The sequence below is a fragment of the Gossypium hirsutum genome, chromosome A13 (assembly GCF_007990345.1).
Source record: "Gossypium hirsutum isolate 1008001.06 chromosome A13, Gossypium_hirsutum_v2.1, whole genome shotgun sequence".
Classification (NCBI taxonomy): Eukaryota; Viridiplantae; Streptophyta; class Magnoliopsida; order Malvales; family Malvaceae; genus Gossypium; species Gossypium hirsutum.
This window is the reverse complement of record NC_053436.1, coordinates 7032458-7046506: the sequence shown is the minus strand read 5'-3', so window position 1 is coordinate 7046506 and position 14049 is coordinate 7032458. Positions and strand designations below refer to the sequence as shown.

Genomic DNA, 14049 nt, shown 5'->3' with positions numbered 1-14049 from the left:
AGGTGAGTTATATCAAGGTAGTGGAAATACATAATTAGTATCGAACCAATATAGATTGAATTTCCAAAATTTTCCCCATTTTCTTTTATTTTCAAAAAGTTTATAAAAATTATCAAAACCCCAATTCACGAGCCTAACAAATACAAGCATAAATCAAAAGATAGACATTGATCTTATAAAACTAATATAAATCAAAAGATAGACATTGATCTTGTAAAACTAATATCTCAGGGGTTGTATGTTACTAATATATTTATAAAAAAAAATCACAAAAAAACTAATGAATTTTCAAACATAATACCTTAGCTTCATAAATTGAAAAGCTTTTTTGGAAATTGAAGGAGATTCTTTTTTGAGATTTTTAATAAAAAAGAATGAAGAAATTTTACTTAATTTTAATTTGTGGTTGATAAATAAGGAGGACGGAATCTTCAATCACGAGAAAAGCCATGAAAAAGAGTTTAAAAAGGTAGAGGTTTTTGAAAAGGTAAATATTTTTAAAACATAACACTTTCCCAATTTACAAAATCTAGATTGACCAGCTTTGCATTTCGATGCTGCAATAACAACCAACAATATAAAGCCAAATATGGTATCCCACTCACTAGTAGTAGGAAATGAAGACGACAACTGGACAACAACAAATTGATTCAAACTTTCCCTTGATAGACTAGGGTGTAACGAGATTATAATGAATAGTGGATCCTTGAATACAATCATTATTTAGGGGCATGTTCAATGTTGGAGGTTGAGCTATGGGAGATTTTGGATTGTCTAAGTTTTTTTCAAAGGCGGTATCTTGACAGAGTGATGATTCAAACTAATAATATAGTTAAAGTCATTCAAGCTATAAGTTTGAATTCAACCTTGGTAAGTAGGATTCTTCAAGTTTACGGCATGTTCCTAAGGTGGCAATTAGAGTTACATATTCTATAACCAAAATGTCTTTTAATAGGAAAGACAATGTTTAGGTATTTGAAGAAATTCCTAGAAACTCATGTCTCTCTTTGAGTATGATATAACTAAGTGTTGCTTTCATTCCATATTAATTTGATGTAATGATTTTGTTTATCTTATCACTAAAAAAAATATTAATAAAAATTCATTCTTTTAAAATCCATACTCAAGAACTCTAATAGTTTTTTAATTTAATAATGTAGCACTAAATCGAAATCGAAATTAGTGTAATGCACTCTCAAAATACATAATCCATCGACGTGACCGATCACGATTGGATGTCTTCTTAATTTATTATAAATCTTAAATTTTTTAAAACTTAAAATAACTTTTAAAATTTAAATATTTAGAATTCAGATAAATACGGAAAGTTAAATTTGTATTTTAAAATTAAGCAAAGTCTGAACTTTAAATAGGGATCCACTTTTCTAACATTATATTTTTCATCCACAAAATCCCAACTTAAAATTTATCTTCGAGTTTTTTTATCGCTTGATGTGATAAATATTAACTATCCAATCATATTCCAACACGTGTTTGATAAACATCCACACTCCGCCTTCCATCTTTATCTCTCTATCTATAAATACCAATTTCCAAGGGTTTGGGGGCGTTGTTTCGACTGGGATTTTAAGCTTAAAACCCTAACCCTAGAAATTTATTCGGAATTCATCGCTGGTGCTATTTGACCTCATTCAAAATGCCTCGCCGTAGCTCTGGTTAGTTTCTCATCTAATCGCCTTTCGTTTAGATTAGATCTGTTAACCCCCAAGTTAATTTTTAACTTCTTCACTTCATTTTCCTTGTATTTAGCTATGTAAATGTAACCCACATCGATTTTCAATCCGATTTCTAGGGTTAGTTTTTGTTCCTCGATTAAAGCTTATTTGGGATTGTTGTAATTTTTGATTATTTGAAAGATTTTCGATTTGGGTTTGTCATTAGTTGATATATTTCCTCTTGTTATTGGAATATTTGGATGTGTTCAAGCAATTAACTTGGAGAGCGATGACAGCTTTGTAATTTCATATTTGGGTATTTTACGGAATTTCTCTTGTTTTACTTCTTATACCGCTTTTGTTGTAAATTGTTTTGCAGGAAGGTCTGCTTCTCGCCCTGCCCCTCGTCCTGCTCCTGCTCGCAACCCTCCACCTCAACCAGGTAAATGATGTTTATATTGATCTAGACCTGTCAATTCTCACCTAGACCGGAAACCCAACCTGACTTGGGCTTTAAATGATCCAAACAAGTAATTGTAAATGTCTTCAGCTTGAAGTGATTAGAACCAGAAATGATCCAATCCAAAAAATTTGATCCCCAAATTTGAAACCTGAACTCAAAAACACACTTACGTGATTTAGATTGATACTACCCAAAATCAACATGATCTGCCCAATTGACAAGTTCATATTGATTTATTAACATTTGTATTTACTCGTTTTGATAAAAGCTAGTAGTAGTTATTTCTTTGATTGAATGTCATGTTTAATTGTATTTAATTCTTATTGCTGCAGCTCATCATGCTCCTCCTCCAGCTCCTGCTCAGAGTGGAAGTGGTGGATCCTTGCTCGGAGGCATAGGCTCTACCATAGCTCAGGGTATGTGAATAGATATCCTTCTGAGACGGTGAACGGTTGTACATGTCTCTGGTTGATTTGTGATGGTTCCTTACTCTGTTAATACTATTAGTTAATTATTTTCTTTATCTCCATGTTGCAGGCATGGCATTTGGTACTGGAAGTGCTGTAGCTCACAGGGCTGTGGATGCTGTGATGGGTCCTCGTACTATTCAACATGAAACTGTGGTTTCCGAGGCTGCAGCTGCCCCTGCACCAGCAACTACTTCCAGTAGTTTAGCTGGCACTGATTCATGCAGCATCCACTACAAGGCATTCCAGGATGTAAGTGAACTTCACCCTCTGTTACTTGATTACTTTATGGTTTAGTAGTTTGTTGGAATGTTGATGTGTTTTTCATGCTGCGGCTGACTAAAACTTTGAACTTCTGTGCTTAGCAGTTCAATTCAGTTTTCTGGATTTTTAGTTTGCTGATTATCATTTTTTGCTTGATTTCAAATGAATCACATGTTGTCCAGGTTTTTCAATTAAGTAGTTAAATCATATGATTTTGTTTTGGATACACTGGTGGTAGATTCTGTAAGCAACTAAAAGGCTTAAAACATCATTTAGTCCCTAAAGTATACTGGTTTTCCTACTTAGGTTAGTTTTTTGTCATGATTAGGACCTAATGTTTTTATTTTGCTGTTCACCAGTTTAGTCCTTTTGACATTAAAAAAAATTTGGTTGAGGCTTTCATCCGCTCATTGTCTGCTATGTGTCAGATGTTGATGTCATGATAACTTCAGCATTTGAAAATTTACAAAATTATAAAGATGCAGACAATATAATAAAAAATGTTAAAAATTATAAAAAAGAAAACACTTTAGGCGCTAAATGGTGCATTAAACCTTTTTCTAGTTCACAGTTCAAATGGTTAAAATATAAATTCCGAGTAGCTACCCTACTATCTATTCCACTCTTGCAGGTTTTGTTTTTCATTCTTCGTTTTCTGGGTCTCCCACTCTTTTACGTTAATGTTTTCTTTTTTCTTTCTTACCTAACAAAAGATAAAAGAAATAAATTAATGATGAGAAGGCAAAGATGAAGAGTGCTTTAAGAATTTCTGACACCTCTTGTATGAGAAAAGCTAAGCTTTTCGTTGAGCAGAGATAGCAAACTCTCTGAGCCTTCCAATTCTGTTCTTTTTTTAATTTTTTGGGGGTTTCTTTTGGACTGTACCTTAGGAGTTTTTTAAGTTTTTATTACTATTTGACATTTTGACCCTTTTTTTTATTAAATTCTCAATGGCTAATGTATATTAAAAATATTTGATCCCAAAAATTTTAAATCAAATTTACACTAGAAAACTTTGTTTAAATTGAATACCCTAACTGTAAATCGATAATATATTTAATTGAAATTTAAAAATTTTAGTTAGTATTAAAAAATTTTGCCTTTTAAATTGACCTTCAAATTATACTCAAATTTAGTTAAATTGATGCCTAAAAGTTTATAGAAGTGGAATACTTCAGTGACTAAATGATGCATTAAGCCTGATGAAAATGTTGGAAACATTTGCATTAATGGCTAATTAGAACCTATTTAAAAGCATGGTTCCCATATGCTAGCTGTTTAATTTTGTTTCCTGTACCAACGACCTAGTATTGTGTAGTTGACCTGGAATGTAAATTACATACTGTCCGAGGTTTTTCTAAGTAGTTAAATCATAGTTTTGATTCCAAATTTTTACACTAGCGGCAGATGCCAGGTGAACTTTTACGGAATCTGGTGACAATGATAAACTGATATCCTTTTATTGTTGTGTTACTTGCAGTGCCTGAATAGCTATGGAAGCGAACTCAGCAAGTGTCAGTTCTACATGGATATGTTGACTGAGTGCAGGAAGAACACAGGGTCCATGTTGGGTGCCTAAAAGTTTATTCACCATTTTCCTTGTTATGCTATTGAAATTGTCAGCTTCGGACTTGCGCTGAGATTTACCCTTGTTTTTCTTTGGTTGATTGATGAAGCTGAACTCTTCCATAAATCTCTATGAATAAAAAACACTCTTTGAGTGATACTGTTTTTTAATTGTTGAACCTTTGTTATCGCTAATCAATCTCAGTATCATTTGTACTTTTTCAGTAAATGCAATTGAATAGCCTACTGATGCAATGCTTGACCATCTTCCCCTCCATCAGTAGTCATCATTAGAACATAGTCGTCTCAGTTTTAGTGGCTGGGTTGGTTTTGGATCTCCCATTGCGGGTTTTGAGGTCAACTTGATTTCAAGTTTAATCACTCGGAATAATTTTAGAGTAATTTGTTCGGTTTATTTTAGGTTAAGTCAATTTTGGTAAGTTCGGATTGGTTTTTGGATTGTTGACTGGGACGTGTTTAAGTTGAAAACAAAAAGAGTTAAAAAAAACTTGCAAATTTTATTAGGCAGCAATAGAGAAGACAACCTCAAGTTCCAACCTAAGCACAGGTTTCACTACATGTTTAAATGAATAATGCATCTGTGCTATTCTATCACAAACCTCTCTATAAAACGACTTGATTCTTGAAAAAGGGTTCCTATTTACATTTCTTTTATTCTTGGTTAAAATAAAAACCTTCATAATCTATCCTTGAGGAAGCTCGTGCAGAGGTTCTTCCAGGCATCTTTGTTAGGCTCCACTTCTTCCAACTTTGCCTTCAATTCATCACCGTACCAGTCCTGCATTTGCTTCCATATAAAATGTCAGTCAAATCATTATACCATCATCAATAGAAGGAGCACAGGTAGATTTGAGTTATTGACCTGAGGTTTCAATTTAGATTAATCAAATGACTTTTGAGTTTGGATTAAAACCGAGTAGTGCAAGTGTACCTCAATATAACCACGCTGTGTGAGACGATCAATTAGGTGAAACAGAATGTCTTGAGTGTACTCAGGGTGGCCTTGGATGCCCATCATATGACTTCCATACTTGAACATCTCGATCCCTGTTTTCTCAGACCATGCTAACACCTCGGCCTTTGGTGGAAGTTCCCGAACCTAATCATATATTCAATCATGTTTATGTTCTAAACCAAAATGACTCACGATTTCTTCATTAAAAAGGAAAGACCGAACCTCATCTCGGTGGCACTCTATGATGGGAAGAGTGGTGGGGATCTCAAGTGATGAAAAGAACTTCGATGAGGACGATGATAAATGAATTGTCGTAACTCCAATGTCCCAACCCGAAACGGCCCGCCCTGTTTTTCCTCCAAGCGCACGGCTAAGAATCTGGTCCAACAAACAAACAACAGAAAGGGCAAAAGGAAATGAATACGGTTTGGGGACAGTCCAACCATAATGTAACATCAATCAGCTGCACGGCAACAGAGAAAGGCGGATTCTTTTTTCTTGGCCCAGACTTCTCCGCTTTCAGTAATGAAACTAGAGTGGGATAAAATTTAGAATTGAGCCAAAATAAAATCTTGAATAAAAGGCAAGCTCTCTCAATGTGTACACAACACTCAAATGTGGCAAACAAGGCATTAAAGTCCGAGTTCTCTATCCAACTCAGCCCTAACAACGTGGATTAAAATGGACAAAACTAGGCGCCCCAAAACTCACAAATGGGACAAACAAGGCATACCACAGGGAACCCAATTGCATGACAAAAGACAATAAAGAAAAAAAAAAACCTGAAGTGGCAACCACGTGTTTTTATCATGAGTTGGAAGTTGTCTTGTCAACAATTATCATCCATCACGCGTATGTCTACATAACTTGGTAATAATCGACCAACATGCGCAGTGCCCAAAGTTTCATTCTTTTAAAATATGAACTAAATATTCAAAATTTCAAGTAATATATTGTATTATTTATAATACATAAAAATTAAATTTATATTAATAGATAATATTATAATAGAAACATTAAAATATGTTAAATGAAAATTGTAATAAATTAAAAAATATTAAACTAAAAATAATATAAATATTTTTAAAAAATAAAAAAATATGAATAAACCTAAAATTAGGTTTAAATCTGACAAGACCCGTAAAATCCTCTATCGACGACCATATGGAGATTGAACCTAATACAAATATATACTATTAAAAAGTTTTGACACTGTATTCTAGGAGATGTATTAATTTACAAGGAAAACATGCAACTGTGCATCTCGTGGGAAGTAAATTCAAATCCATACAAACACAAAATACAAAACCCACAGATCACTTTCATTTAAATTAAAAAAAGAGAGATTAGAACTAAAATAAAGTGAAAATGAGTGACCTCGACAAAAAAATAACTAGTGGCCCTCAACGTCCAAGCATGTGAAATGTCTGCAGCATTCAAAGAATATTTTCAACCATTTGGTCCCTTCAAATTCAAAATCCTTAAATTTGCATGACTCGATCATCAGCAAGACATAAACCCATGTGCAATAAAATGGCCCACAGAACAATGACGTGTGCGGTGGTGTACCTTTTGTCCACCTTATTGAAAAAGATGGACCGACCACAATTTTTGAACTTCGAGATAACACTAATAGTATTTTAATTTTTTTTAAAAAAATTATATTTAAAATATCATAGATAAATTTATCTGAAATAACATAAATGAAAATCATGAATACAAACATAGAGGAAATTTTTTTAATTCATTTATAAATATCAATTTAAGTTTTTTTTTATAAAATAAAAACAATTCAATTCAAAAATCATTTAACCATTTTTAGACAGCTAACATGATAACACCAAAATGTGGATCATTAGAACTTCCAAATTCAAATGATATTCAAAAAGGAAACATGGGTACACGTGTTTGACCAAATCAATCGATCACAAATTTCGGTAGAAGATAAGCAATCATATTTATACTATTTCACGTCTCAGTTCAGAGATCAACGATCAATGGGCCACTCGCATCTAAGTTACTGTACGAGAAAGGGAATAACAGGTCCAGGTGGAAATGACAGTCCCAGCCCTGATATAGTCATCTTATTTCATTTCTATTAAAAATACTGATCAGAGTTGTTCTTGAGTGATTTATGTATAGTACTACCATATTTTGGGTCTGGTCCATCATATAATTTTTTAAATTTTTGAAAATTGTGTTATTTTTATTTAATATTCAATATTTATTTTTTTATTATTTTATTTGATTAAAATTAAAAAAAACCACTTTTTTAAATTAATGTTTATATTATATATTTAATTTTTATGTGATATAATATAATAAATAAAATAATATAGTAACAAAAAAATCGTTCGAGCTTTAAATCTTGAAAATTAAAATCAATTAAAATTTTAAACAAGCTAATTTTATTTTAGTTTAAATCAATAAAAGGGTTCGGATAGTTAGGAGTTAAAAACCTACCGGTGTATTATATATTATTTATCTAATTCTAATTTATATTTTATAGTATATTAGACCTTACCCAAAAATTCTTAGGTATTTTTTTTTCTCTTTTCCTTCATAAAAAGCCGAACACATTCACTTAGAAAAACAAAATCATAAACCAAATTTTCCACCACAAAAATAAAGTGCAAGCAGCAGCAATAATAAGAATATAAATTCAAAAAAGAAAAGAAAAGATGGAATATATAAAAGAAAATTACCTGGTGACCAAAGCAAATCCCAAGAACTTTCTTCTTCAAGGAATCCAATTTCTTCAAAAGCGAGATCAACCTGCAGATCCAAACGTCATTCTCGTGAGCATCATTGCAACTGCCGGTTATAACGAATCCGTCGAATTCGGCGATCTCATCGTCGTCGGGGAACTCGCCGTTCGCCACCCTGAAAACGTCCCACGTCTCCCCTTCCTCCGCCAGCATTTCCACAAACACACCAAAATACCCTCCGTACCTCTTCTTAATGTAGTCCGAGTCCTCCGCGCATAGAAGAACCCCGAATTTCTTCTCACCACCCATGATTCAAAATCTCTCCCAAAAAATAATTTAAAAAAAAATGTTTCCCTCCCTCTCTCTCGATTTATATGTATATATTTGAAGGCTTTAAAGCTTTGACCCTTTAGAGTTCTAGAGAGAGAAAGTACACTTTCTCTCTCTTTAAACTGCTGAGTGGGCTTTTAGAGAGAGAGAGATATGGAGATGCAAAAGACTCGATGGAAATTCTTCTACAATGGCAAGGTTTATAAATTGTCTTGGTGACCAGGAAATTTACGAAAATAGCCTTCCGCTGAGGTGGGTCCTTCAATTTGCTTCCTTTTTTTTTTCCTCCTTAGGTTGGGTGCTGGCTTGCCTAAATGTAGCTTATCTAAATATTCATACCTGGCTTCTTTGCTTACTTTGGAATTTCTTTAAATAATTGTATAATAAAAGTTAAAATATTAAAAATAATCTTATATAATTTATAATTTTGAGGAAGATATAAGATGTGTTGATAATAAATTTAGTCGTGTTTCGAACAGAAATGTTAAAATTTAGATGTTTGCAAGTGTTATAAAGTGATTAATCGAGTATGAAGGGTTTATACGGTTACACATGATTTTACCAAAGAAGTGTTTTGCTAAGAGAATAAGTAATTAAGTCACAGTGAACTTACTATACGAGTATTTGGATGTGATTGGAGGGTTTGTTGTTTTACTATGGAGTAATTAAGTGAGCCTAACGTGACTTGGAGTATTGCCCACATGCTGAGTAAACTTGTAAAGGGTCAAGTAGCCTGCTCAGTTCAAACTCGGGTCAAGATTAGAAAGAATTTTTGTGGCTTGAGCCAGTCCAGCCTGAATTCAATTTAAATAATAAATTTTTAAGTGGACGGGTTGGGTCGATCTCAAAACAGGCCTAGGCATGAATTTATTTGGAGCCAAACCTTAACCCATAGATAATTTTAGTGTTGAGTATGCAAAAGACAAATGTTATAGAGTGGCTTAACTTGAGTCTAGTGATCATACAATGTCGAACGAGACAATCTCTTTGAACGAAATAGCCCCTCGATTATAAGTAGAGTAAGCTCCTCCTTATTCTCCTTTCTGATCAAGATGGTTGATTTGCATGAAATACTCGCATATAATCGCGTTGATAACATGAAAAAAAAATTCAAGACGTTGATGAGCTATTACAAAAACCTTATTCAATATTACCAAAAGGGAACACATTCATGTTTTCAACACAATATACTCATTAAAGTTACATGACATTTAAACCTTAATTTCAAGTGTCAACAAAGAACATTTTAAATAATTATTTGAGTTATTTAATAATTCTTAATATTTTTTTATCATAAGTGCATATAAAATAATATTAATACATAAAATCAACTTAGCAAATAATAACAAATGTTTATTTTGATTACAAAATCCCTTTCATGTTGGACGCATATTCAATTTATGTCTAATATTAGCAACTAACAATAATCTAGATATTAATAATATAGAAGAACATTGAACACCCAAATACTACTATGTGGTGTCCCCTATTCAATTATTTTGGCAAAAATTTGTATCTTTACTAGCCTTTAAAACCCAAATTTCTTGTCGGTTTTACTATTGTTATAAAAAATTTTTGTATTTAATCCGACTTTCAATATATCAATTAAGTTTTTAACTCAACTGGTATGAGTATTATTATCAATGTAGGAGGACGTGAGTTTGAGTGCGCTAAAGTGCATTATACTCCTATTTATGGGTTAGAGAGTGGCTATGGGTAGTTTTAAACATTGTGCCAAGAAGAGCAAATATGATCCGAACCTATAATGAGATTGTTGAAAATTTCTAAAAATAATAACGATATTTCTATTTATTATCAAAGCTTCATTTACAATGATTTATTGAATTAATAATCATAATATATTTTAAAAAATAGTTGTTTAATATGCGATAAATATTAAACTTACAATGAATTTTAGTTTAACGAGCAATGTTACAAATTTTGATTTGATTCAATTTTCATAAATTACTGATACAATTATCGATGTAACACCATTTTATATTTATATATAGCATACACAAGTAATTATATTTATCTAATATAAAAATAAATTGATATAATTAATTCTATAAATGAATATAATTAAATCAAAATTAGAATTTCAAATATTTCAATCATAATTAAAATTTCGTATATTTACATTTAACTAAAATTAATAAATTGAATTACACATAAATTATATTTTAGATTGATGTTACTTATTATTCTTATTCATTACTCATTTATAAGCTTTTATGTTTCATTGAAATTATTAAAACAATATTATTTGACATGGATTAAATAAAATTTATGCATGCTTTGTAATTTTGTGGAACATGAATCATTCAAAAGTGGAAGGATGAATCAAAGGAATGGTGCATGGCTAGTCATGTCAGAAAGTAATGTGCAGGCAGCTCAATATGGTCCATTTTGTTTTTCCGTTAATAATTGAACAAGACAAATAATGTAGGATATCATAATATATGCATAAATACGATTAAAAAAATAATATAACAGAAACTCATCAATATTTTTAAAAAATAAACACAAATTATTGTTAATCTGGTAAGGTCGTGACTAATGGGTCAATAATTTTGAACAAGAAGAAGAATTATGAATTTAAGATTTTGCGAGTTTAAATCGACTTGCTTGACATGGATGGGATGAATGCTATTCATACGTCATATATATTTATTCCTCAAATATGATAATTTATAATAAAGACTTGTCGAAAATAATTTGCAACAACAAGACATCGTCGATCAACTAACTTAGAAGGAATCTGAGACTAATATAATTAATATTTGGCATCTCGAGAATTACTAGAAAGACCTCTTTAAATGCTTATAGGTGCTAGGAAAAAGGAAGAAGACACCTTATTCCCAAAAAAAACTCTTTTAACTTTCTGTCCTTCGAATTACATCGCCACAATTTCTTTCTTTGAATCAACAATTATGCAACATATAAAAATTATTAAATTAATTAAACACAAATATAATAGTTAATTGTTGAAAATATACTATTGCAAAACATAATCATTAGCGTTGATAGAAAACTAAATTGAGTGTAAATAAAATAACAATCATTGTGTCATGGAAGAATCATTGTCTTAGAAGTATATTCGCTTTAATCGGTGTAATCGTATAGTGAACGTCGCTCCCCAAGATTACCATAATACTTTAAAATTCGTAATTCGAATAAAGAAAGTAGAATACAGTTGACATTTCTCTTCTCGAAAGGAATCAATTTGAGGGGTCACAAATGGTCCTGCTTAAAATCCAACCTCCTAAACAAAATTTTCTTTTCGTGTAATTTCACAGAACACCAAGAACGGAAGGATGACATAAGGAAAATGACCTCCTATTTATACAATTTCTCGAAAGATAAAGTAGTAAAATACGTAGGGGCAAAAAGATAAAATTGACAGAAACAATTTCTTAAAAATTAGCAACAACAAAAAAATATTTTCTATTGACTAGATTTTCGAAATCTAAATAAATGTATTTTTAAAAAATAATACAGAAATTTTACTCAAAAATAAACATGCACAATATATGTTCATATAAACACGAATTAGGCCAAGCGACAACACGAGTTAGAGCTTTAGCTCCAATTACTAAATAATTTTTTTTTTCAAATCTATATATAAATCCTTTTAGAAGTTTATTCCTAATAATGTGGGATTGTTTATTTTTTTTGTATTACCAACTTTTATATATATAAGACGTAAATATGAATTATTAAATCTAATCGACAGGACATGACATGACATTAGTTTTTCTATTTGCACAACCAAAATTCCAACACATTTTCAGTGCTTTACTTATTGTCTATGTCATCATGAAATGAAAAAGTAGGTGAACTTCCTTTTTCTCGAAGAAATTAAAAGGTAAATATCGATTGCATCAGATTGATTAAAAATAATATGATTCATAATTTTATTTATAAAAAATCTAAATGAAATTTAAAATATTTTTTATTGTATTGAAATAAACAACAAAAAAAAGCATCCTACATAGTAAACCACAAAGAAAAAGTCCTAACAAATTATTTACACTTAAGTAATTTTTATACTTTTATATCAATAAAGTTAGTGTTGTTACATCAAAAAAGAAATGTATAAATATATACTTCAAAATTAGACGTTAAATTAAGGGGTGAAAGTGAATATATTTATTTGAATATCATTTTTGGTTCAAATAGATAAATGGATAAAAATATTTGTAATTATAAAAAAAAACTGATTATATAGAAAAAAAATTATACATGTAAAAAATATTTGAATTTTATAAATGTATAAGGAAATCCCTATTCATAAGTAAAAATAATATAATAATATGACATATCATGATTATGTAAAACAAAAAATAATAAAAGAATAAAAGAATTATAAATAAATACTAATAAATTTATTTAAACATAGTTAAATATTAATTATATTTTATATTTTTTTATGTTTGAGATTAAGATTTAATATCTAGAAGAAAAATGCAATAATTATAATTAATGTTAATTATATTTAAATAAATTTATTAATATTTATTTAGATTTTTTTAACTTAATGATGAAGTATGTTGACCCAACTATGCATCCGAATATTTTAAAAGATGTAATTTTATAACTGCATATGCTTCTTTCATCAACTTTTGCATGGTTGGTGTTGATTAGCTAATAGAAATAACGTTCTGATTAAGATAATTAATAAAAACTGATAACTTAAATCAAATCTATAAATAATTTGTTTAGGGGCGAAGCCAGAACAAATTGTTAGGGGGTCGGATAACATTTTAATTTTTTATAGTTTATATCTTTATAATTTGTAAAGGATTAAATTGAATTCTTATAATTTTAAGGGGGGCAAAGTGTAATTTTACCTTTAATAATTTAAAATTTTTAAAAAATTTTAAGGGACAAAAGAGTAAATTTACATTTTAGGGGGAGCCGGGGCCCATGTCAGTACCCCTGGCTTCGCCCCTGAGTTTGTTGTGGTTTATTTCTACCTCTCCTACTTGGAAACAGTTCTTTTTTATTTATAAGATATGATTCTTTTGATGTGACATGTTAAGAAAGGAGTTAGGCATCATGCATATAACTCACTACGATACGTACCTTCGTTAGATTTTACACGTATCGTAGACATGTATTTCTAAGAAGATTCGTACCCAAATATCATCATACGTGCTCGCATGTCTTCCTCGCGAGGAGCTGATATTTCACCTCACAAAGTTGACGATACAGATTGATGCCCACTTCACGAGATCGCAAAGATACTAACTAACGGTCGAATTTCAAGTCGCAAGGTCATTTTAGATTTAGGGTTGTAAGATATTCTATAACAAAACTACAAAAGATTAATAAAATACTAATATCAACCTAATCATAAAGTTTAAGTTGTTTCATTTGTCTGCAACTCTACTTGAAAAACTTGTCCAATGCCACTTGCTAACTCTATGGAATTTCTAATCCTATGTCATCCTCCATCTTCATATAAATAATTAAAAATGATTTTTCTATTTGAAAGGTTTTTTATTTCAAAAAAATTGAATTTTTTAATAAAAGTATACATTTTATACTCATAAGTTTTTAAATTAATTCTATATTTCTATCATAATAATTCATA

At 30.6% G+C, this 14049-nt stretch overlaps 2 protein-coding genes and 1 non-coding gene across 4 annotated transcripts; 2 read left to right on the top strand and 1 right to left on the bottom strand.

The window, feature by feature from the left end:
- Positions 1–1475: 1475 nt before the first annotated feature.
- Positions 1476–4607, top strand: LOC107894174 (coiled-coil-helix-coiled-coil-helix domain-containing protein 10, mitochondrial). The gene is made up of 5 exons (XM_016819390.2): positions 1476–1676; positions 2056–2118; positions 2472–2555; positions 2677–2858; positions 4351–4607. Exons 1-5 carry the CDS (start codon positions 1658–1660, stop codon positions 4447–4449), a joined length of 447 nt encoding a protein of 148 aa, XP_016674879.1. The 5' UTR covers positions 1476–1657; the 3' UTR covers positions 4450–4607.
- Positions 3611–3704, top strand: LOC121212993 (small nucleolar RNA snoR1). The gene has a single exon (XR_005908360.1). It is a non-coding gene; the product is annotated as a small nucleolar RNA snoR1 (small nucleolar RNA).
- Positions 4608–4934: 327 nt separating the features above from the next.
- LOC107894173 (gamma-glutamyl peptidase 5) lies at positions 4935–8633 on the bottom strand. 2 transcript variants are annotated; one of them, XM_041084656.1, is made up of 4 exons: positions 8118–8633; positions 5635–5790; positions 5389–5556; positions 4935–5244 (listed from the first exon to the last, which is right to left on the bottom strand). In XM_041084656.1, the coding sequence occupies exons 1-4, from the start codon at positions 8427–8429 to the stop codon at positions 5134–5136; spliced, it is 747 nt and encodes a 248-aa protein (XP_040940590.1). In that variant the 5' UTR covers positions 8430–8633; the 3' UTR covers positions 4935–5133. The 2 variants fall into 2 exon arrangements, with proteins under 2 accessions (XP_040940590.1, XP_016674878.1); XM_016819389.2 differs by having other exon boundaries at positions 4935–5235; positions 8118–8631.
- Between the last annotated feature and the right edge of the window lie 5416 nt (positions 8634–14049).